Source organism: Schistocerca piceifrons, chromosome 4 (genome assembly GCF_021461385.2).
Source record: "Schistocerca piceifrons isolate TAMUIC-IGC-003096 chromosome 4, iqSchPice1.1, whole genome shotgun sequence".
Taxonomy (NCBI): domain Eukaryota; kingdom Metazoa; phylum Arthropoda; class Insecta; order Orthoptera; family Acrididae; genus Schistocerca; species Schistocerca piceifrons.
Genome location: NC_060141.1, coordinates 722,477,320 through 722,500,828, shown reverse-complemented (window position 1 = coordinate 722,500,828; position 23,509 = coordinate 722,477,320). Strand labels below are relative to the sequence as shown.

The window sequence follows — 23,509 nt, the reverse complement described above, 5'->3', positions numbered from 1 at the left end:
GCAATCTTCTTTTCCTTTATATTTCCTTAATTATGTTTCATCATATCTCTATTCTTCTCCTCCCTTCACCATGAGTCTCCCTCATACTCCCTGCTGCCAGCACTCCTATCTAAAATCGGTCTCTTCAATAATGTCTAATTATAACAGTACTTGTGACCTAAGAATATAAACTCTATATGTATGTATTTTTCCAGGTGTACCTTTCAAATTGTTTATTTCACTTTTTGTACTAGATGTAGTTTAACATGCCTACTAAAACATATGAATGTAAAATAAGTAGAATGCCTGGTTAGATGTAAGAGTGGGCCTGATGGCCCTAATCTTGCCAGGTTAAATAAACCAATAAATAAATAAATAAATAAATAATTTTTGATTTTCATGAATAGGCAATTTTATTTATGAACTGCCACATTTCCACGCCATTTGAGTATGACACAGGACAACACTTTAACACAGTCATAAGATAGCGGTATGTATGTATACAGATGGCAATAGTATCGCGTAAACACGGTATAAAAGGGAGTACACTGGCGGAACTGTCATTTGTATTCTCGTGATTCAAGTAAAACGTTTTCCGACGTGATTTTGGCCGCACGACACTGAATGCGGAAAGCCACGCTACTGGCCATTAGAATTGCTACACCAAGAAGAAATGCAGATGATAAACGGGTATTCATTGGACAAATAGATTATACTAGAACTGACATGTGATTACATTTTCATGCAATTTGGGTGCATAAATCCCGAGAAATCAGTACCCAGAACAACCACCTCTGGCCGTAATAACGGCCTTGATATGCCTGGGCATTGAGTCAAACAGAGCTTGGATGGCGTGTACAGGTACAGCTGCCCATGCAGCTTCAACACGATATCACACTTCATTAAGAGTTGTGACTGGCCTATTCTAACGAGCCAGTTTCTCGGCCACCATTGACCAGACGTTTACAATTGGTGAGAGATCTGGAGAATGTGCTGGCCAGGGCAGCAGTCGATCATTTTCTGTATCCAGAAAGGCCCGTACAGGACCTGCAACATACGGCCGTGCATTATCCTGCTGAAATGTAGGGTTTCGCAGGGATCGAATGAAGGGTAGAGCCACGGGTCGTAACACATCTGAAATGTAACGTCCACTGTTCAAAGTGTCGTCAATGCGAACAAGAGGTGACCGAGACGTGTAACCAATGGCACCCCATACCATCACGCCGGGTGATAATCCAGTATGGCGATGACGAATACACGCTTCCAATGTGCGTTCACCGCGATGTCGCCAAACACGGATGAGACCATCATGATGCTGTAAACAGATCCTGGATTCATCCGAAAAAATGACGTTTTGCCATTCGTGCACCCAGGTTCGTCGTTGAGTACACCATCAAAGGCGCTCCTGTCTGTGATGCAGCGTCAAGGGTAACCGCAGCCATGGTCTCCGAGCTGACAGTCCATGCTGCTGCTAACGTCGTCGAACTGTTCGTGCAGATGGTTGTTGTCTTGCAAACGTCCCCATCTGTTGACTCAGGGATCGAGACGTCGCTGCATGATCCGTTACAGCCATGCGGATAAGATGCCTGTCATCTCGACTGCTAATGATACGAGGCCGTTGGGATCCAGCACGGCGTTCCGTATTACCCTCCTGAACTCACCGATTCCATATTCTGCTAACAGTCATTGGATCTCGACCAACGCGAGCAGCAATGTCGCGATATGATAAACCGCAATCGCGATAGGCTACAATCCGACGTTTATGAAAGTCGGAAACATGATGGTACGCATTTATCCTCCTTACACGAGGCATCACAACAACGTTTCACCAGGCAACGCCGGTCAACTGCTGTTTGTGTGTGAGAAATCGGTTGGAAACTTTCCTCATGTCAGCACGTTGAATGTGTGAATGCTCTGAAAAGCTAATCAGTTGCGTATCACAGCATCTTCTTCCTGTCAGTTAAATTTCTCGTCTGTAGGACGTCATCTTCGTGGTGTAGCAATTTTAATGGCCAGTAGTGTAATTGAAGCAGGACGCATGGGACATTCCGTTCGGAAATTAGTAGAGAATTCAATATACCGAGATCCACAGTGTCAAAAGTGTACCGAGAATACGAAATTTCAGGCATTACGTCTCACCTCGGACAACACAGTGTCCGACAGCGTTCACTGAACGGCCGATATCAGCGGCGTCTGCTTAGAATTGTCACTGCGTGATGTACGAAGAAAGTCTCTGTCACGACAGTGTGACGAAATTCCGAGTTAATGGGCTATGGCAGCAGACGACCGACGCCAGTGCTTTTGCTAACAACAAAACATCACCTGCACTGCCTCTCCTGGGCTTGTGACCATATCGGTTGGACCTTAGATGATTGGAAAACCGTGGCCTGGTCAGCTGAGTCCCGACTTCAGTCGGTTTGAGCTGATGATATGGTTCTAGTGTGGTGCAGACCCCACGAAACTATGGACCCAAGTTGACAACAAAGCACTGTACAAGCTGGTGGCAGCTCCATAATGGTGTGTGCTATGGTTGCATGCAGTGGGCTGGGTCCTCAGGTCCAACTGAACAGAAAATGGTTATGTTCAGCTACCTGGAGACTATTTGCAGCCATTTAAATACTTCCTCTCCTCAAATAACGAAGAAATTTTTGTGGATGACAATGTGCCATGTTACTGGGCCACAATTGGTCGCAAACGGTTTGATAGACATTTTGGACACTTCGAGCGAATGATTTGGCCATCCAGATCGCCCGACGTGAATCTCATCGAACAGTTGTGAGACATAATGGAGAAGCCAGTTCGTGCACAAAATCCTGCACCGGTAACACTTTCGCAATTATGGACATCTGTAGAGGCAGCATGGCTCACCACTTCAGTAACTAACTTCCAACGACTTGTTGAGTTCACGCCAAGCTGAGAAGTTGCGCTATGCCAGGTAAATGGAGATCCCAGGAGGTATCTCATCACTTTTGTCACCTCAGTATACAAATTGAGTAACATCTTATTAACTGTTGCCATTAGGGGCACACTCGTATTACAGGTGCTTTGTATTTTGTTAAAATAGACTTTCTTTGTAAGGTTATCATGGTAAGTTCTAATTCATCTGTATTATTACACTATATATTTTAGTACCATCTCTCCATTAGTTTACTGAATACAACTGAATGATCTGACAATGTTCAGATACTTCACCAATTCCTCACCTGCAGAAACCTACTGGTTCTGATTGAAAGATGTAGCAATCCAGGTTCGAAGCGATTTTCTTCTGAAAAGGAACTGACGCGATGTTTGTTCGATAAGCAGCCAGAAACGTAAACATTTGAGGGTACACGATTTCCAAACAAAGTCCTGGCTTTGTTGTTTGTTCTGTCTGTCAGATTAGCAAGGTGCTTTATTAACACTTGATGCAATGTTGCTGGTCGTTTTTCTTATACTGGGACCGAAAAGTGTCTTAGTTGTTGGCAACAAATATTACTTGCGATGTCCATACTGCTGTAAAGGTTCTGATTTACTGTCTGCAAAATTTTATGTAAACATTGTGTGTCTTGTATTAGCGCTCAGCCATTAATTTCTTTTTAAGAAGTTAGCATAAAGTCATCATAACGCGTCAGCAGTAACAATATTGCAAGGAATGCTCAGTGAGGAAACTGATGAAATAATGTAGTAATAGCCACTCCTTTGACTGTCGTTCCTTTGAGTGCTAGCGTGCAATACTCCTATTCTGAGGTGTGACCAGTTTTATAGGCGACTTAAGTGCATGTCTGAAGCACGGCACTGTATGGACATGAGTAATGGTCTGCGGAGAATCTAAAAGAAGTCTTTGAAGTACAATGTTGTAGAAGGATGGTTAGATGTAGGCTGACTGACAGGATAAGAACGGCGAGGAATGATATGTGTGAAAAACACCGACAAGAAGAAGGGACAAATGACAGGACATGTGTTATGACACGGCAGAATAACTTCCATGGTGCTAGAGGAAGCAGTAGAGGACAAAAATTGTAGTTTAGTTTAGTTAAGTTATGTCATGTTCCGTAGATCATTTTCACGATTATTTTATCGATATGATGTGGAACAAGTCAGATTACGAGATATATACACACATTGATAGTGCTAATATTAATATTACTGAAATTTTTAGTTCTACACATGAACCTACATTTAGAGGTACATTTTTTTTTTACCAGTACTGAAACAGAAACTCATCTATGGAATAGGAGTTGTCCAAAAGAAATGATTTTAAGTTAGATTTAAAACTTGATCTGCTAACTGCCAGACACTTCATGTTGTTGGGCAAATGATCAAAGATTTTTGTTGCTGAATAATGTACTCCCTTTGGAGCAACTGAGTGCTTCAATAACGGATAGGAAAGGTCATTTTTCCCATTTAGAGGGGAGAGAGAGTCCAACAAATAACTGAGGACGTTGGCTGAAAATGCTACCCTGAGATTGTAGAGTCCAATATTCATTTAGTTTAGAGATACCACCTCCAGTATTTTTGTTCACATCGCCTGTAGCAAGCATCAAGAGGTGCAAAGTGGTGGTGTGTTGGACTGTTTTTCCATCTTTGTAATTATTTGTGATTTAAAAGAATAATTACAAAAAAATGACTTAAGCCGAAAGAAAAATATTCGTTTGAATACTATAAATACGAAAAAAAAAATTACCAGCTGCGGGTAGGACTCGACCCCTGAGAGTTCCGCATGAACGTAATTACGTGTACAGACAGATCACCCATTCTAGCAATCGAGGTTCTCGACTCTTTTTTCCTGCTATAGACATTGATACTGGCAAGGTATCGACCCCACGGATTCCAAGACTTTTGAGAATGTTTTTATTTATGTTTTTATTTACAAAAGAAATATTTTTTTCGTGCGCAATATAATATAGATTCACAATTGTCGAATTTTCTCATGTACTTCTGCAGTAAAACCTTGCTTCTTGCTGAATTTCACGATTCTAGACCGACGAGAAGTACGCTATGGGTCTCAATGAGTGAATTTACGATCATCAAAATATGTTACATAAATGCTCTTATCTTTTGATTGCATTGACTTAGAAGTTTCACTTTTTTACATCGCCAAGGGACCGTAGACGTTACTATGTGGCCTAAATATCAACATTACATGTATATCTGTACCTGAGAAAAGGGTTTTCAACAGTGGGACAGACAGACAAACACAACAAAGTGACCCTATAACAGTACCGTTTTTATCGATTTAGGTATGGAATCCTAAAAAGTTAGATTCTTAATGTGATTTCATTCGTCATAAATACTGCAATATCATCAGTATCGCAGTTGATTCTACTGCAGAGAAGAAAATATCTTCACAACAGTAAGATTTATACCGTCACACACGAAGTTATTCTCAGACTTCGCATTTTTCAGTATTTATTACCGTTTTATCATTCAGTTATGTTCGATTTAGGTTCAGTGAGTTTAAATTCACTAATAAATTTCATGCAACACAGCCGGCCGAAGTGGCCGAACGGTTCTAGGCGCTACAGTCAGAAACCACGGGACCGCTACGGTCGCAGGTTCGAATCCTGCCTCGGGCATGGATGTGTGTGATGTCCTTTGGTTAGTTAGGTTTAAGTAGTTCTAAGTTCTAGGGTATTGATGACCTCAGAAGTTAAGTCCCATAGCGCTCAGAGCCATTTTTTCATGCAACAGGAAAAATTCGTTGGCAACATCGCAAGCTCCTTAAGCTGAAAAAAGAAGAAACGAGTAGCGATACTGGTGCAAGCACGGATAATATATTACGCTTCTTGTAATATCAAGAAAGCCCGCCCAGTTAGCCGGGCGATCTAATTCACTGCTTTCCGGGCGGGAAGGCGTGCTGGTCCCCGGCACGAACCCGCCCGGTGGTTCCCCTTATTCCGCCTCATTTACACTATGTCGGCGATTGCTGCGCTAACACTTTTTCCACTTACGCGTACACCACCATTACTCTACCACGCAAACATTGGGGTTACACTCGTCAGGTGTGAGACGTTCCCGGAGGTGGGCCCACTGGTGGCCGAACCGATCAATAACCCCGGGTTCAGGGCGGGGCAGAGGTGGGGTGGGTGGACTGCTGTAGCCTGTCGTGGGGTTGTGTACCACTGAGGGCAACGGCGGGGACGGAACCTCTCTGTCGTTTCTAGGTCCACAATTCTATATAATACAATACAATATCAAGAAACTATTGGGATATTAATAAAGAAATGGTATTAATTCTTGTACGTCAAGAAATATCATCAGTGTTTAACAAGCCTCTGTTCTCACCTTAGTCACAAACTTGTCAGTGTTAAAGGAAATTACATTACCGTTAACAGTTCTGCTACTTGAAGCTGCATTTGTTATCGATTTAAACCTATTGAGCTATCCGTCTGAGAGTGTTGGGTCGAGTCGTGTGGTTTTAACCAGAGGTGGGACCCAGAAAGATGAAGAGGTTGACACAAGAGACGAAATAGCGTCGGACGGCATACGAAAACGTGACAAATAAGGTTATATTGCAAAGAAATTTCAGTGATGCTGTTGCCTTTCAAACGTTGGTCAAGGTCCTTCCGCTTTATTCTGTATTTCTTGCAATATGTGTAACTGACTGCTCATTTAATTCGTGTCTAATATACTATTCTTCTTTTGATCTAGGAGCGACTATTCCACTACATGGCGGAGAAGAGCTCTTTCAAACTGTTCAATTTGTTTTATTTTGTCAGGGATTGGAAACCAACTGTCTGACTGTACAACAGCAACGATACTTCTAGAGCTTTTATAGTTTAGATAGGGTTCCCTCCGCAGGTTACGTTTCGATGTTTGTAGCATTGTACCACAGAAATTTGTAATCTTTGAAGCTTCATTTCAACATCGCCTGTCTTGGTATACTTAAGATGATACCCGAGATATTTAAATTCACTTAGCATCGAACCAGGTTGTTCATATCGCATATTGCGTTTCTGGAGATATAGTAAATATTTATGAGGTGGTAGAACAGATTAATCTCAATAAAACATTTCATGTACAAGTTTCCAATTTTCATTTACTACAGAGATTTCTCTCTTGTAACTACTTTTTCTCTGCAGGTTTCGCCTTTCAACCATTCACGTAGAGAAAAATCTAAAGGGATTAGTTCTGGTACTCAGGAAACGCGACTGCCGAACCATCTTCCGGGGAATGTTAGGTTTAGATGATGTGTCACGAGATGACTGGAATGTCCAGCCGCCCTGTCATGCTGGAACAACATATACACTGAAATGACAAAGAAATTGGCATATCTGCCTAATATCGTGTAGAGCGCCAGCGAGCATGCAGAAGTGCCGCAACAGGACGTTTCATGGACTCGTCTGATGTCTGAAGTAGAGCTGGAGTGAAATGACACCATAAATCCTGCAGGGCTGTCCATAAATCCGTAAGAGTACGACGGGGTGGAGATCACTTCTGAACAGCACGTTGCGAGGCATCCCTGATATCCTCAATAATGTTCATGTCTAGGGATTTTAGTGGCAAGAGTAAGTGTTTAAACTCTGAAGAGTGTTCCCAGAGCCTCTGTGTAGCAATTCTGGACATGTGGAGTGTCGCATTGTCCTGCTGGAATTGCCCAAATTCATCGGAATTCACGACGCACATTGATGGATGCAGGTGATCAAACAGGATGCTTACGTACGTGTCATCTGTTAGAGCCGTATCTATACGTATCGGGAGTCGTATATCACTCCATCTGCACACGCCCCACACCATTACAGAGCCTCCACCAGCTTGAACAGTCCCTTGCTGACATGCAGCGTCCATGGATTCATAAGATTGTCTCCATACCCGTACACGTCCATCCGCTTGATACAATTTGAAACGAGACTCGTACGACCAGGCAACATGATTCCAGTCATCAACAGTCCACTATCGGTGATGACGGACCCAGGCGAGGCATAACTCTTAGAGTCCTGCAGTTATCAAGGGGACGCGAGTGGGTCTTCGGCTCCGAAAGCCCATATCGATGATGTTTCTTTGAATGGTTCACACGTGGAAACCTCTGGATGGCCCAGCATTGAATTAAGCAGCAATTTGCGGAAGGGTTGCACTTCTGTGACGTTCAACGATTCTCTTCAATCGTCGTTGGTCCCGTTCTTGCAGGATATTTTTCCGGCCGCAGCAGTGTCGGAGATTTGAAGTTTTACCGGAACCCTGGTATTCACACGGTACAGTCGTGAAATGGTCGTACGGGAAAATCCCAGTTTCATCGCTACCTCGGAGATGCTGTGTCTCATCCCTCGTGCACCGACTGCAACACCACGTTCAAACTCACTTAAATCTTGATAAACTCTGTAACAACTACGCCAGACACTTGTTGTCTTATATAGGCGTTGCCGACCGCAGCGCCGTATTCTGCCTGTATTTGAATTCGCATGCCGATACCAGTTTCTTTGGCGCTTCAGTGTACATCCTTGTAGCCAATGGAATGTTTCAAAAATGCTGGGTGCTCGTTTTCATGAAGTCTAGATAACTAGGTGCTGTAAGACGATGCGGTAAGAAAACTGGCCCAATCAACCGATTGTCTATCGAACCACACACCAGACGTTTACAGAGAAGCGTTCGTGAAAGTGTGTCTCCACAAAGGTATGTTAGTTTTCATCGTACCACCGCCCTAACTTACGAGTGTTTTTGACAACGTCGCGAGTGAATGATGCTTTATCACTAAACTGTATTAACGGGAACATACCGGATTCCAAATTCGGCAACGGCTAAATTCAAATCGTCAAACGTCATTTTTTCGCGAAAGTATTGAATCCGCTGTAAATGATAGGGACAAAGTCCGTGAAGACGTAATGTCCACCATATTCTCGCATGTGGAACAGTGTTACGTAAAAAAAAAATTCTGCCTGTGCTTGTTTAAGCGCTAAAGTCAACCGAGAGAATAATGTGTTCTACTGCATCCACACTCTGTTCATTTGCACGTTCAGATGAATTATGACTGCTGTGCATTGCACCACTCCCACACAGTTTAGTGTACACACTCTCGAATCTGGTACTCTGCAGTCTCCATTGAAAAACCCATACCGAAATAGCACATCAGCATACTCACTGTAAGTACGTGTAGGTGCAACAGAATTGGCCAATAAATCACAACTACAATCACAGTTGAAAAGCTGATTTATGCAAACTCATTCACAACTTAATAATTTAATTTCAGATTAAAAATTAAAATGGATAAATAAATCCATTGCAACTGGAGGAGCAAAATGTGAAACGAAAATTTACATCTGCAACCAGATGTGTCTCTATAACCAATAAAAAACTGAGCAGAAATATTAAACGTTCCAATCCAAACAGCCGGTGTTACGACCTCGTAAAAAATTTACTATTCCTCCTAAACTAGCCTATTGTCTCACCTAACTTTGCCCAACTCACATATATTCCACATGAAATTAAATGTGAAAAGCGCAATTGGCCAGGCATGCACCAGTGTCAGGGGCTCACAATGGGCAGGAATCCACAGTCCATAAATATAAACAAACGTTACTTTCAACACAAATCTGCTATTTTTAAAATGGCACATGTATGGTTTTTTCTGCGGAAATAAAAGCAAGAGGTACAATTAGTGTCGGCAGATTTGTTTACGCTCTTGTAAACCTCATACCCTGGCAAAGGTTCGAGTCCTCCCTCGGGCATGGGTGTGTGTATTTGTCCTTAGGATAATTTAGGTTAAGTAGTGTGTAAGCTTAGGGACTGATGACCTTAGCAGTTAAGTCCCATAAGGTTTCACACACATTTGAACATTTTGAAACTTCATAATTTCTGAAATACGTAAAATCTTAAAGGATGGGAACGTCGCCTGTAAAATCTCCTGTGAGACATGCGTTTACTGATGAGGATAGAAATATTGTTGACCACTTAGTGAAAGAAAAATAATTTAATAATTTTGGAAATCAGATACGGCCGCAATTTGAGGATGATTCTCGATGGAATCGTTAGTCGCGGCTCAGAAAAGGTATTTACGTTAGCGGGAAAGGTACGAATAACTTGTTTCATGATTACCGTTAGTTTTACGATCTAGAGGAAAAAAACCTGTCCTTCGATCGGTATACAGGGGGCAGAAGACTTCTTAGATGAGCTGATCTGGAGAAAACTATTATTCCTTTTATGTTTTGACCGTGAAAGCGGAAAGTTAAGCATTGTAAGCACCTCAAAATGGTGAGAATTATACTCGCTTAATTTTTATGTACCGCTCAAGCGGCCATATTGACACAGTCCAAGCCAGCCAGGAATTACTCCGTTTTAACTTACCTCCTTTTACAGCCTCGAAGAGCAATTAACCTTCTTTGCCTTCTGTGCAGTAAAAGGTGCCAGAAGACAATACTAACTGTGAACACAGATTTCTTCACTTCAGTGGTTGTTATTAAATAATGAACAGATATACTACCGACTGCCCAAGCTCTGTTCAACGCTAAAAAGGTCAAGATACCAGAATGTGACCAAACAAGATCAACTTGAACATATCTGCTGTTTTTCTACACAGACCACAACATTCCATCTGCCACAGAAACTATTATTGTAACTCTTCATGGCACATTTTGTGCCGTGAAGAGTACAGCATGTTTGCCGACAGCAGGCTTCAGCACAGTGCAGGCAACCCGCATTGCGGCTTTAACGCACTAAGGCAGAATCCGTGACACACTTTCTACAATGTAAATTCTACGTATTCCAAAAGGTATAAGGTTTAGATCAGTGAAACTAAGAACATCATCATTAATTGTACCTCTAGTACTCACTTCGACGGAATTGGAACCAAATTTTTCACATTTTGTTTCATTTCGGAAATAATTAGGTGGCAAAGTTAGGTGGGAAACACACACTTTGTATATATGCGTACCCTGCTCGTTCACCTGATCTCAGTCCGTGCGATATCTGGTTATGGGGCCATCTCAAAAGTATCGTGTATGCAGAGCCCATTCCAGATGTGGATATATAATATGAGATAACACAGAACAAGGAAGGTCTAATGAACGCCTTAGCATCTTCTGCCTCACAGGTTCACATCCGCCAGGCTGCATCCGAACAGAATCAAAGGCAGCATGGATACGCTGCTCCAGTGTCTCCACATATGGAATGGGCTATGCATACACAAAACTTTTGATATGGCTCCATAAACAGATATCGCACGGGTTGAGATCCGGTAAAGGAGCAGGCAATGCAACTGGACCCCCTTGGCCGATCTATCGACCAGGGAAGACACGATTGAGATGCTTCCGGATGTTAAGGGTGATGTGGGTTGGAACACCATCATGTAGCAGCCACATAGCCCTTGGAATCATCAATGGCACTTCTTCCAGCAGGGAAGGCAAAGTCACCCGCAAGAAACACCGATAGCTCCGGACTGTTAGGAAAAGTGCAAAGAAGGCTGGTTTCAGAATAAGGTCGCCCATTATCCCTGCCCACACATTCTGGCTGCAACGATGCTTATGATTCGCTGTCACCATACCATGAGGGTTCTGCATACTATCCCACTGATGACTGTTATGAAAGTTGAAGATGACCCTCTACGTAAAGATGATGTTACCTGTGAATAGGATGGAGGACACAAATCCCGGAATCGTTGGTGCTTCGTGAAGAAACCAGTGACAAAAGTCGTCCCGATGCGGTAAGTCTCTCGGTAGTAAGCCCTGCACACGCTGTAAGTGATAAGGGCAGTAACAACTGTCATGTACAATGTTCCACAAGGTCGGATGGCTTGATCATTATAGGCTGGCCAACTGCCTGGTACTGACACGGCGGTCGCCTTCCACAATGTTAATCACATTTTACCCGAAGTCTGGTGTCCGAACGTTTCGGGTACATCCTTCATGATTTCCTGCTTCTCGAAACGATCCTGTCTCAGATAAACGACGTAATACTGTTGTATATTAAATGCTGTGGTTGTTGTCAGCAGGGACAGGTCTTCTGATATAACCTTGTTGCCGCCGTCCGTTGCCATTTGCCTTTCCGTAAATAAACACCATGTCAGAAAGCTCTAGTTTCGAATACGGAACCATTGTGTACAACTCTGTATCACATTCACAATAAGGTGAGTCGGCAAGAGAAGTCAATCGGTCACAAAATTACCAGTTACTGTGGCAGGAGAGGCCGCTAGGTCATGACGTACGAGGAACAAAAAAAAAAAAGGTTCAAATGGCTCTGAGCACTATGGGACTTAACAGCTGTGGTCATCAGTCCCCTAGAACTTAGAACTACTTAAACCTAACTAACCTAAGGACATCATACACATCCATGCCCGAGGCAGGATTCGAACCTGCGACCGTAGCAGTCGCGCGGTTCCGGACTGCGCGCCTAGAACCGCGAGACCACCGCGGCCGGCTTTGGCGGGTTAATGTATGGGGCGGCATTATGGGAGGAAGGATATTTGTCCCCCATTTTATCGATGACAATCTAAATGGTGTAATGTATGCTGATTTCTTACGTAATGTTCTACCGATGTTACTACAAGATGTTTCACTGCATGACAGAATGTCGATGTACTACCAACATGATGGATGTCCGGCACATAACTCGCGTGCGGTTGAAGCGGTATTGAACAGCATATTTCATGACAGGTGGATTGTTCGTCGCAGCACCATACCATGGCCCGCACGTTCACCGGATCTGACGTCCCCGGATTTCTTTCTGTGGGGAAATTTGAAGGATATTTGCTATTATTAGCCACCGACAACACCTGACAACATGCGTCAGCGCATTGTCAATGCATGTGCGAACATTACGGAAGGCGAACTACTCGCAGTTGAGAGGAATGTCGTTACACGTATTGCCAAATGCATTGAGGTTGATGGACATCATTTTGAGCATTTATTGCATTAATGTGGTATTTACAGGTAATCACGTGTAACGTATTACTATGTTTAAGACGTTTCTCATCGAGCCATATACGTTATCTCGCATTTCTAGCTGCTTCTCTCACACAAATAATGATAAAAATTCAGAAATTCAGGGACGCCACCAGCCCAAGCCCTTCCTAACCGTTTAGAAAAAATCGGAGCTGCAAAATTATTAGTTTAATTACTTTAATAATTTAATTACAAGTACGCAAATTTCTTTAAGCAGCCAGATAAATAGCACTCCATGTCGTGCATGAAGCAGCTTGATTAATTCAGGAATGGAAATCAGAGTAAGGGGGTAAGATCGACACCAAAGAATTTATCTTTCACGTAAATTATTTATTGTAACTAAATATTTGGTTGCACATCCTAACTACACATAACTGGTGCCTGACTCGAAATATTTAAGTAAGAATTACGTGAGAATGAAACAGAGCACAATTTAACTACAGCAAGAAGATACACAGAAGACTGGGGTGGGAGACAATTATACTATCATCTCCGTTGCATTAATACCATAAAAATATCTAAGTGAGATTTGCATTACGATTCTACGCTTGCTCTATTCTGGACAGAGGTTTAACCAATACACAAGGCTGTGCGATAATTATTTAACATACTAACTGCGTCTGCTGCTTGCAAACGGCCGAACTAGAGCACGTGATGCATTCTGACTCAAACTGTTGTGCTGCTTTGTAGAAAGCGCACGAAAGAACAGATATTCATGCAGAAATTGTAGCTCATTAAACAAGCAAACTGTTAAAATAAAGCCTATTGCGGTGCCGTGGTGAACCAGAAGGGTCACTGATTACCAAACACGTGGCACAAAATCGACATACAAAGACAAAAGTAATTTCCACAATATATAAGATTAAAAACCATTAAAAAAATAACTCGCTTCACACACTTCAGATAAGCTAAGGTTCTTAAGTATTTCACCAGTTAAACATAACGAAGTCCTAACTGAACCTGATTCCTATCACCTGAAACCCCCCTTAAGAGCTACGATCCGTACTCACCAAGTGTTCACCGAAGAGAGCCGCTTTCTCTCACGAGATTACCTAGCTCCCCGTGCAGCGGAAGCTACCAGAGGGGTAACCCTCCGTCACCAACCTCACACACGAAAGCAGTCTTCGGCACAGCCTTCGACTAAAATGGGTAAACCTCTCTGTTCGTACTGGAAACCTAAGTTGGTTATCCTGTGCTCTCCTTCAAACGAGAAGCAACATCGTCTGCTCCCAGCAGACGATGACAAACTCAGCGTTTCCCACAAAACAAAACCGAAACCCCACATTAAAACATATAATATTCAATAGGCCTTATTTGAGTGCTCAGTCTTTCTGGAAGAGTTCATGAATTGAGCTAAAATCATGTAGTAAAATGACAAGCGACTTATGAAACGACTTCACACAGACGATTCACACGCTGTAACAGTATGCGTTCACAGAAATGGTAAGTTCACAAAGATACATGTATCACTTTGGAACAACCGGAATAAAATGTTCAAACGTACCTACGTTATGTATTTTAACTTAAAAAACCTACCTGTTACCAACTGTTGATCTAAAATTTTGAGCCATAAGTTTGTGACTATTACAGCACCATCTATCACAAAGCGAAAAAAGTGGTCCAACTAAAACATTCGTATTTCCTTACGTACTACACGAATATGTAATAAAAAAATGGGGTTCCTATTTAAAACAACGCAGTTGATATCTGTTTGACTTATGGCACAGCCATCTAGTGGGCCAACCATAGCGCCATCTGCCTGGTCACGATCAAACTGAAGACCCTGAAATATCTCGAAAAATATATCAGATGGAAAAAAGTTATAATTCCATTTTTTAAATTATTTTTTTTTTTATTTTGTCTTGGAGGGGGACATCCAACGATATCACACTCGACCCACCGCTCAACCTGCAACCTGTGCGTGGATGACGGTGGGCAACTTAAAGATCTTCAGTGGTAACACTTGTTTTTTAAGGCCGATTACGATTCTATGGCTAACTCTACATATTGTTTGTGTGAAGCTTTTTCTTCCTTTCACCAGAGTTGACGCTGTAATAGGAGGAACAGAAATTGGTACACAATCGTAACCCCACCTCCACGCTGCGACGGTAGGACGGGCCAGTACTTCATAACTTCTAAGTGGAAACCCCATTCTCAACGTTGTATTCCTCCGACATTTCGAACAGGGGACTACTCGACGCGCCACTATGGCCATGGCTCGAGGCGAACGCTGCTCTACTTTTCCAACTACAGTAAGTGTTCAAACGTAATACCGCCAAATTCAATACACTTAGTGATCTGCTTTTCATATGACTATACGCAGGACAGAAGCATATCTGCCGGAATGTCAGCACAGGCGTTTCTGATGCGGTCGACCAGTCATCACGGCCTGTCGACACTTATCTTTTAAATATCCGCACAGGAAGAAATCCGGCGACGTCAAACCCGGCGTCGTAGCGGGCGAGTAAATAGTACCACCTCTGCAGAACTGTAGATCAGCGTAAACACCGTCTAATAACTCCCGTGCTTCAGTTGCGTAATGCACAGTGCAACAGTCATGCTGAACCACATGCATTGTCGAACGTCCACGCCAACATCCTGGAATAGTACCGGTAGTTCCTGTTCCAAAAACGTTTGATATTTGCGTTCATTCAACGTGCCGTCGAGAAAGGACAGACTAGTGATTTACTTCCCCATGATGCCACACCATACGTTAACTGACCAAGTACGTTGATGGTCAACCTGCCATATCCAGTAGGGCTTTCTACACTCCAGTAATGCATGCTATGCCAGTTAACACTGCCATGGTTTGTGAATGTAGATCATCAGAAAATAGTACCTCGGCAGAGGACTTGGGGGTCGTTTCCATTTGCTGACGTGCTCATTAACAAAACGCTACCTGGTTATGTAAATCGGCGCCATGGAGTACTTGATGCAGTCACACGTGGTATAGATGATACTTACGACGACGATGCAGTATTGTAACAATACTACGTAATGACATACCGGAATGGCGGTATAACTGCTGGGCACTTATAAATGGGTTGTACTGCACTGCCGCTAGTACAGCCATTTCATTAGCTTCGTTTCCTTTTCCCGGTGTATACGTTGCCATCAGACGTAAAAGCGTTCACAAAGTTGTAAAAGAACTAACGAGAGAGAGCTTTCTCCAGGAAACGCTCGGCATACAGCAACAGCAGCCTCAAAATTTCTCCCGCGTTCTCCATAAATCAGGAACGTTCCAGTTTTTTCTTCTGTGGTTGTAACATTCATCGTCCACTAGCACATCTATTTTCCAAATCATAGGAAGGTGCGCAAGCAATAAACGCTGCGCAAGTACTGTAATATTTAGAGTCTATCTCTTCTGCGTCTGCACGGTACGTGAGCTCCGTTCGCAGTGTACTGCCTCTTATGATACGACGTACTTCCGTACACAGCGACGATGCCGTGTCGCGTAGTCTCCTGTTCGAAATGTCGGAGGAACACAACTTTGCGAATGAGGTTTCGAACAAGAAGTTACCAAATACTGACCTGTCCTACCCTTGCAGCTTGGAGGTGGAATCGCTTGTGCCATTGGATATTCAAGGGCCATTGAGAAGCATGTTTTAAATTTAAAAGAATTCGTGTGACTAGGGCCTCGCCTCAGGTAGACCGCTCGCCTGGTGCAAGTCTTTCGATTGGACGCCACTTCGGCGACTCGCGCGTCGATGGGGATGAAATGATGATGATTAGGACAGCATAACACCCAGTCCCTGAGCGGAGAAAATCTCCAACCCAGCCGGGAATCGAACCCGGGCCTTTAAGATTGATATTCTGTCGCGGTGACCACTCAGCTACAGGGATCGGACACGTTTTAAATTACGATTGTGTAACCATTCCTGTTCCTCCAAATACAGTGTCATCTGTAGCGAAACGAGGGAAATGCTTCAGACAAAACGAATGCAGACTTTGCTGTGGAATCGTAATAGGCAATAAAAACCGGGAGTTCCCATTGAAGGTTTCAAAGGGGATGGGGGTGGGGTGGCAGATCGAGTGTGCTATCGTTTGATGTCGCCCTCAGAGACAAACGAATTGCAATTATAAATTTTATGGTTCGATGTATTGTTTTCGAGATATTTCAGTTAAAATGACATCATATAACATTCTGTCTCTGATTTTAGATCGGCTAACAATAGACCTGCTTGAAACAGAAATGCCACATAATGGTAAATTTTTTCAACAGCGTTATTTTTGCAATTTGCTCGTACTGTATTTTTAGATCTACTGCAGAATGAAGGAACAGTGATGGAGATTTGGGGAGAAGTGGCATGCAGAGTGAGATGAGATTAGCGGTCCAGCTGGAGACGTCCTGTGGAGTGTCCGGCCCTCTTAAGGAAATCGGATTGGGGCGAGGGCCATCCCCCAGGGCGCCGGCGATACACGCTGTACTGTATATAAGCAGCGGGCCCGACAGCCGGGGCGTTCAGTGCCGTAAGCACCACTCCGCTACACTCCACTCTCTCCTCACACAGGTGAGTACTCTGTTCCTCTACCTTGTGTCTGGCCAGCGGCCATCTGACATTTCCACACACTACATCACGCAGGAGGCACCCCTGTCTTCATCTTCCTTACAGGTTCCACACAGATCATTCAAATCCACCTCGCTTATTCTGGAACTACGTCTAGTTCTCTAATTGGGCGAACGACATCGTATCTATCTAGTCCTTTCGGCTTACTTCTTAAAACTTCTTCTTGTCTCCCAATGGTTCCATTCATTCTAGACGTTAGAATGGCACTGGTCGGGTGATTTAGTAACTTTAATATATTACGAAGACTTAGGTTTCTCTTCTGAACGTGAATACTGACAGCTTCCATGTAGTTTCATCGTTGTTTTCTGAATTTCTTAGATCTCTTCGCTTTATACACTCTGATTAAGGTCTCAAATCCACGGCTAGCTCTAAAGAAGTGTTCATCTAACGACTAGCCAGTGTTGTTAGAATTCTGTTCCACAGAATCAGCGGGCTTCGGCTCCTAACCCGAATTGTGACACCAAGGTATTTGTATAAAATGACTGATATCAATTGTGTGACTCACTTATATTATAGTCATACGTTACTACTCTTTTTTATTTTGTGAGGTGGTTATTTTTACATTTCTGAACATTTGAGTCCAGTTGTTAAGCTCTGCATCATTTTGACATCTTGTCATTATTTGAACGAAAATTAGTGCACATTTCTTCATATGGTACTATACAGTATTATACAATCTGCCTGAAGTCTTTAGTTTAGTAATCAGTTCTGATACGTTTCTTGTACAAGAGTGTGACTGGCTGCAATTATTTGCCGATGCATCTAGAGGATATAATGCTTAAAAGAGGGAATAATTCACTCGTAAATTCCATGTTGATTCTTATTAGGACTTCATACGGCCATGTAGATTTGTTCAGATTTTCACGGTCCGTTGCTGGCGGAACATTTGAAAACGGAGTTCAACATTTCTGCTTTTGCTTTGCTGCCCTCAGTTCAAGTTTGTGTATTATCCATTAGGGTCCAGCCACTAACTGTGGTGCACTGACAACCTTCACATATGACTAGATTTTCTTTGGATTTTGTTAGAGGTCTTTGGATAAGATATTACTGCATTACTCGTTGCTGTTTCGACAGCCAAAAGCGCAGAGTATAGCGTTTGTCTATCTGTAGCCCTTTAGTTTGTTTTATTCCTATGGTGCAGGAGTCGCTTTACTTCGTACAGTGTGATCATAAACAGTCAGAAAAACTTGTAAGGGTATTGCGGCGGAGGCTGTGCTGAGAAACAGTTGTTCATAAAAACCTTCGATACACTGCACCGTTTCTGAGTTAGTTAGCATTGAACATAGCGAATTAGGTCGCTGCGCTCGCAATTCAAGCAACCTGCCAGATACAATTAGCATCATTTGTTCTCACAGCGTAGATGATAGCGCACTAGATTGCTCAGCCTTTGGTTCCGACCCTTATTGCCGCTCCATGTCCGATTTTTGTATCGACCTCTTTTTCGGTTTAAGGAAACAAAGGGAAAACAGCTTTGGCGACACAGTCTTCGGCGGGCCCCTAGAATTTGCGTGCGCAGCGGCCTGATTGGCTAACTTCAATGCTAATTCACTCGCAAAAAGCACAAAGTATGCAGTATTTTCTTAACAATTATTTCTCAGCTCAGTCTGACCTGAAACACGCTTACAAGCTTTTCAAACTGTTTCTGACCACCCAGTATATACGATGGACCGCACAACGTGTGCCACTGAAATTATATATGACCATCCATTCTTTTTGCACATGCCTAGTTGGTATGATTGTATGTCTGGAACACTATCCATTTCCACGTTCCCTTTTGTGATAATAGTGACAATAATTATCATGCGTTGCAGTATCAGTTGCCTTAGTGTCACTATATAATAATAATAATAATAATAACAGTAATAATAAGGCGCAAATATAATTCCGCTTTTGCCTTTCCCCTTTGTTGCGGATGATGTTTGCTGTATGGTGCAGGTTATTGTAAAGTACTGGGGATCCTTCCTCAATGCACAGCCGTGATGATCTTCTCGAACCTCAGCAGTCCATGTCGGTTCAATTGTTTCCACGTTTTTAACGCCTACAAGTCGCTTTATGTGACTCAGTTCATCGTTTGTACATCAGACATTTTCCACGACGACAATTGTCTTGCTCTTACAACCTTCATCTGTAAGCTGCCTTCCCCGACTTCAATTTTTATCAGCATGATACTTCGAGTAAACTAGCGCAGTATACTGTATGCCGTAATACCAATATGTGCGTCATCATAACTGTAAAGTGTTCATTTCCAGTTAATGAATGGGTGTCTGAAATAACAACAGTTTGTACCAAAAATACCGTTCCATAAAAGTTCGTGAATAAAGCCACTCTTCATTGTGCTTCAGTCCCATTTCGTATAATATTTCGCTTCAACTTTCATTTGCATAGTGGCCATTGCATTTTAATTGAAGCTATGATAAATTTGATTATGATTTATAAATGAACAGGCTTCAAGTCTCCTTCTGTATCTTCGAAGCTCGTGTACCAGAATCTCTGTAATGTTGCATGGGAGAACTGAAACTCATTACATGGCCTAGCATGGCCTCAGATTTGTTTTCACTGTGCTTTTCATGGTGAAACATCCCCTTTGGAAAATTATAAATTACTGTGCTGATAAACCTCTTACGATATTCGATTTTCAAACAGCTGAGCGGAACTGAACGTACTCAGACATTTCTCTCTTTACTTATTCTAATCAACACTAAACTGACACACAATATTTTTAACGCAACGCAATCTGACTTTCAATAAGCCCTACAAAAGAATGGCCCTGACTGACAATAACCTATACCTTTCATGAATCAGTTACCTCACGAAAATCTTCGTTACTCGAACTACTGCGATACAGCGAGTGCCAATACTGCCAGCTAAATAAAAGATTCTAACTACTGAAGGCACTAACTACTGGTAGGCATAGTTAGCAAATGAAAGATTTTGATAGAGAACAAACAGAACAAACAATGTATTTACCTTAATAATATTCAAAAGTCATCATATATATACTGTCTATATCAGTTCATGATATACAGTATTACAAATTTACTCTTTCTGATGGACACACAGCCAGATCGTCCGCTCTCAAAATTCTCCCATCTCTCACCCCACATCCACCACCGCTGGCGACTCACCTCCAACTGTGCAACGCTACGCGCTGTTCACATCCAACTGCCCAACACTACAACAGCAAAAATTCCAACAATGCAAACCAGCCACAGACTGCATGCAGGACAGTCAGTGATTTTTATACAGAGCACTACATGGCGTTACTAACATAAAAACCTAAACAGCCTACTTACAATGGTTCTAGTTACAGTCTGGCCAAAACAGAATATCCACCATACAAGCTGACAGGCAGGCTGGCAAGCACATCCACACGAGGTTTTTCTAATTTTCTGCTGGTTCTGTGCCAGCACAGAAATACAAAAACACTTTACTGTCGTCCTTCCCACACTATACTTTTTTATTCTGTCCAGGACCTCCGAGAGGTTATTTCATATTTTACGTGAGTCTCCCATGGTAAACTATGAAATGAAACAAAACAAAATGTTTCCATAGCGTCTGACTATCTATGGCACAGCTCGTGATCACACAACTAATCTCCACACTTGTATTTCACAGGAAAGTGATGACAAATGAAGAAATGAGTCTCGAAAAACAGGGACTAGAGATAGTTTATTAAGATTAGCAACGCCATACAACGATAGGCTCTTAAACTACGAATAGATCCAAACCAGAAAAAGTTTTTGCTACAAAATAAGATTTACAACTCAGATTTTATAAACTGATGTTAATCACTGACAGCATAGCGCGCACCATTTTGGACTATGTGACATACTGAAGTCAGAATAAACAAATCAGCTATCTTCTTTCAATGGCATTCACAGTGGAGATTCTTCTTATATTGAAAATAGGAGTAGCATTAAATTTCCTGCATACGTTCCGGATTCGTAATTTCCAAGGGAGCGTTCCACATTTGAGGTGTTTAATGGCAGGTTATACGATCATGTTGTTACGATCAAATGTCCCCTTCAGGAGAGTTCCATTTCAGAAACGCTGTAGAGTGTTTCGATGCAGTTAAGCGGCCGTTCTCTAAAAGCTAAGATCTGATTGATCACCAGTATCGTTGCCTAACCTAGTCTACACGACGACACTAGGTTGCAGACAACTGCGCTTTCAGCCACTGCGCATGCGCACCACGCGTTTGCGCAACTCGTCGGTGAAACTAAACAGTTTCGGCGTGTTCCAACTTTAGCGACACTAGTTGCATGCGTGTTGAGGTTATGTATGTTCACAGAATGTAGATAAACTGAAATATGAAGTGGGGAACGGAGTATAATGTTCGCTTTTTGGATATCTATGCTTTGGCATAGGTGTTTGTGGGATTTCAGTGATGCTGATTACAAAAATAAGCAACATATTGCTGCTCCTGAGACCGTCATGTGCGATCAGAACATAGATAGTTTGACAATATCTGAGCTGAAGGGCAAAATTTATGAATTAGGAGCACATATACAACTGAATTGAGAAAAAATACAAGCAAATGTAATTCTATCTGTAGAAATGCTCTCGTCTACAAGACTAAAATCCCATCGTTCGAGTTGGCCCACTCTTTTGTTTGAGGAATATTGTTGAAAGGAGGGAAGGCTACGCAAATCAAAAAGCTACATTCTTTATTCAATATTCGTCTATTTAAAACGTCACAGCAATTCTCCCAAATCACGTATGTTTGAATTTTGAAATATTGGCATCTTCAAGAGAGTAGTTTGCAAACCATTCTCTTCTTAAATGCAGCCTGTTTCGAATATTTACTGCTGTTAATGTTAATAATTATTTTTGTTAATAATTATTGGTGTTAATGAAAAAGCGTCATCACCAACTGAAACCACATCTTACAACATGCCAAGAGATCCCGATTGTAATGCATGCAATGTGATATATAATTTCAGTTCTGGCGACAGTGCTTCATGCATTACAATATCTTTATTCCTTATCGCATAATTAACTCTATTTAGAAGAAACATTAACCATTCTGGTGGCATTCTAAGATGATTAAAAGAACTTCTTGGGTCTTCCATTACAAATTATTTCAGCAAGGATGCTGAGCAACCGAGCTGCCGTCTTTTCTTCATCCAGTCACGAATCGAAACAAGTTTCTTATTTTTATCTTATGCAGCGACTCCACACAACAAGCTTTAACTCCATCCTAATTCGTGCGACGTGCATGTGCCAAAACTTTCATTTCAGACACGGCTCAGGAACCCACAAAACGGCGAAACTGAAGTATATACAGGTTTCACCGTGTGTACAGTCAAATATGAAACTATTTGCGTGCAACTCATTCCACGCAACGAGTGACGCAACCCAATGTCGTCGTGTAAACTAGGCTTTAGCCTTACGTTCGACGTTTCTCACAGTGACGCTTGCCTCACCTGCACATACTATTCTTTTAATCTTGTTTTGCCTTTAGAGTCAGATAATTAAATAAGGTAAGTACGAGAAGAGACGGTCCTAGCACTGAGCCGTGTTGCAGAGATGGCCGCCCGCCGGTGCTGCCCCCTGGCGATGGTGCTGGCAGTGCTGTTGGTGACGTCATGCCTCGCACCGCCCGTGGCTGCCAACGCAGCCAGCGTCTGCATCCACAACTGCGCGCAGTGCAAGAAGATGTACGGCCCCTACTTCGATGGGCAGCTGTGCGCCGACGCGTGCCTCAAGTTCAATGGCAAGATGATGCCCGACTGCGAGGACGCCGCCTCCATCGCGCCCTTCCTCAACAAGCAGGAGTAGCCACCGTGCAGTCTCTGACTCAATAAAGTCTTTCTGCAAAGCAAACATTCGCCAGCTTCTTTACCCCAGCCAGTTACCTGCTCTCCCTCGTGAGCTCCCCGCACCACTCGTAGCAAGAAAGTTACATGCACCAGCCATGTCACAGCTCCCATCGCAAGCCTCTATATCTTCATAATATAACAATAATAATGTCAGGAGCTCGTGGTCTTGTGGTAGCTTCCCGCGCACGACGTCGCGGGTTCGATTCCCAGTGGGGTCAGGGATTTTCTCTGCCTCGAGATGACTGGGTGTTTTGTGTATTTCATCATCATTGACTCGCAAGTCTCCGAAGTG

General features: G+C 42.7%; 1 protein-coding gene across 1 annotated transcript; it reads left to right on the top strand.

Annotated features, from left to right (window-relative positions):
- The first annotated feature begins 17,303 nt into the window (after positions 1-17,303).
- Positions 17,304-23,199, top strand: LOC124796378 (eclosion hormone-like). Its single transcript, XM_047260541.1, has 2 exons — positions 17,304-17,338; positions 22,923-23,199. The coding sequence occupies exon 2, from the start codon at positions 22,925-22,927 to the stop codon at positions 23,174-23,176; it is 252 nt and encodes an 83-aa protein (XP_047116497.1). The 5' UTR covers positions 17,304-17,338; positions 22,923-22,924; the 3' UTR covers positions 23,177-23,199.
- Positions 23,200-23,509: the final 310 nt, after the last annotated feature.

Bases quoted from the DNA above. Each gene is read 5' to 3' on its own strand.
- LOC124796378 (XM_047260541.1), top strand. From the start codon at position 22,925: ATGGCCGCCCGCCGGTGCTGCCCCCTGGCGATGGTGCTGGCAGTGCTG.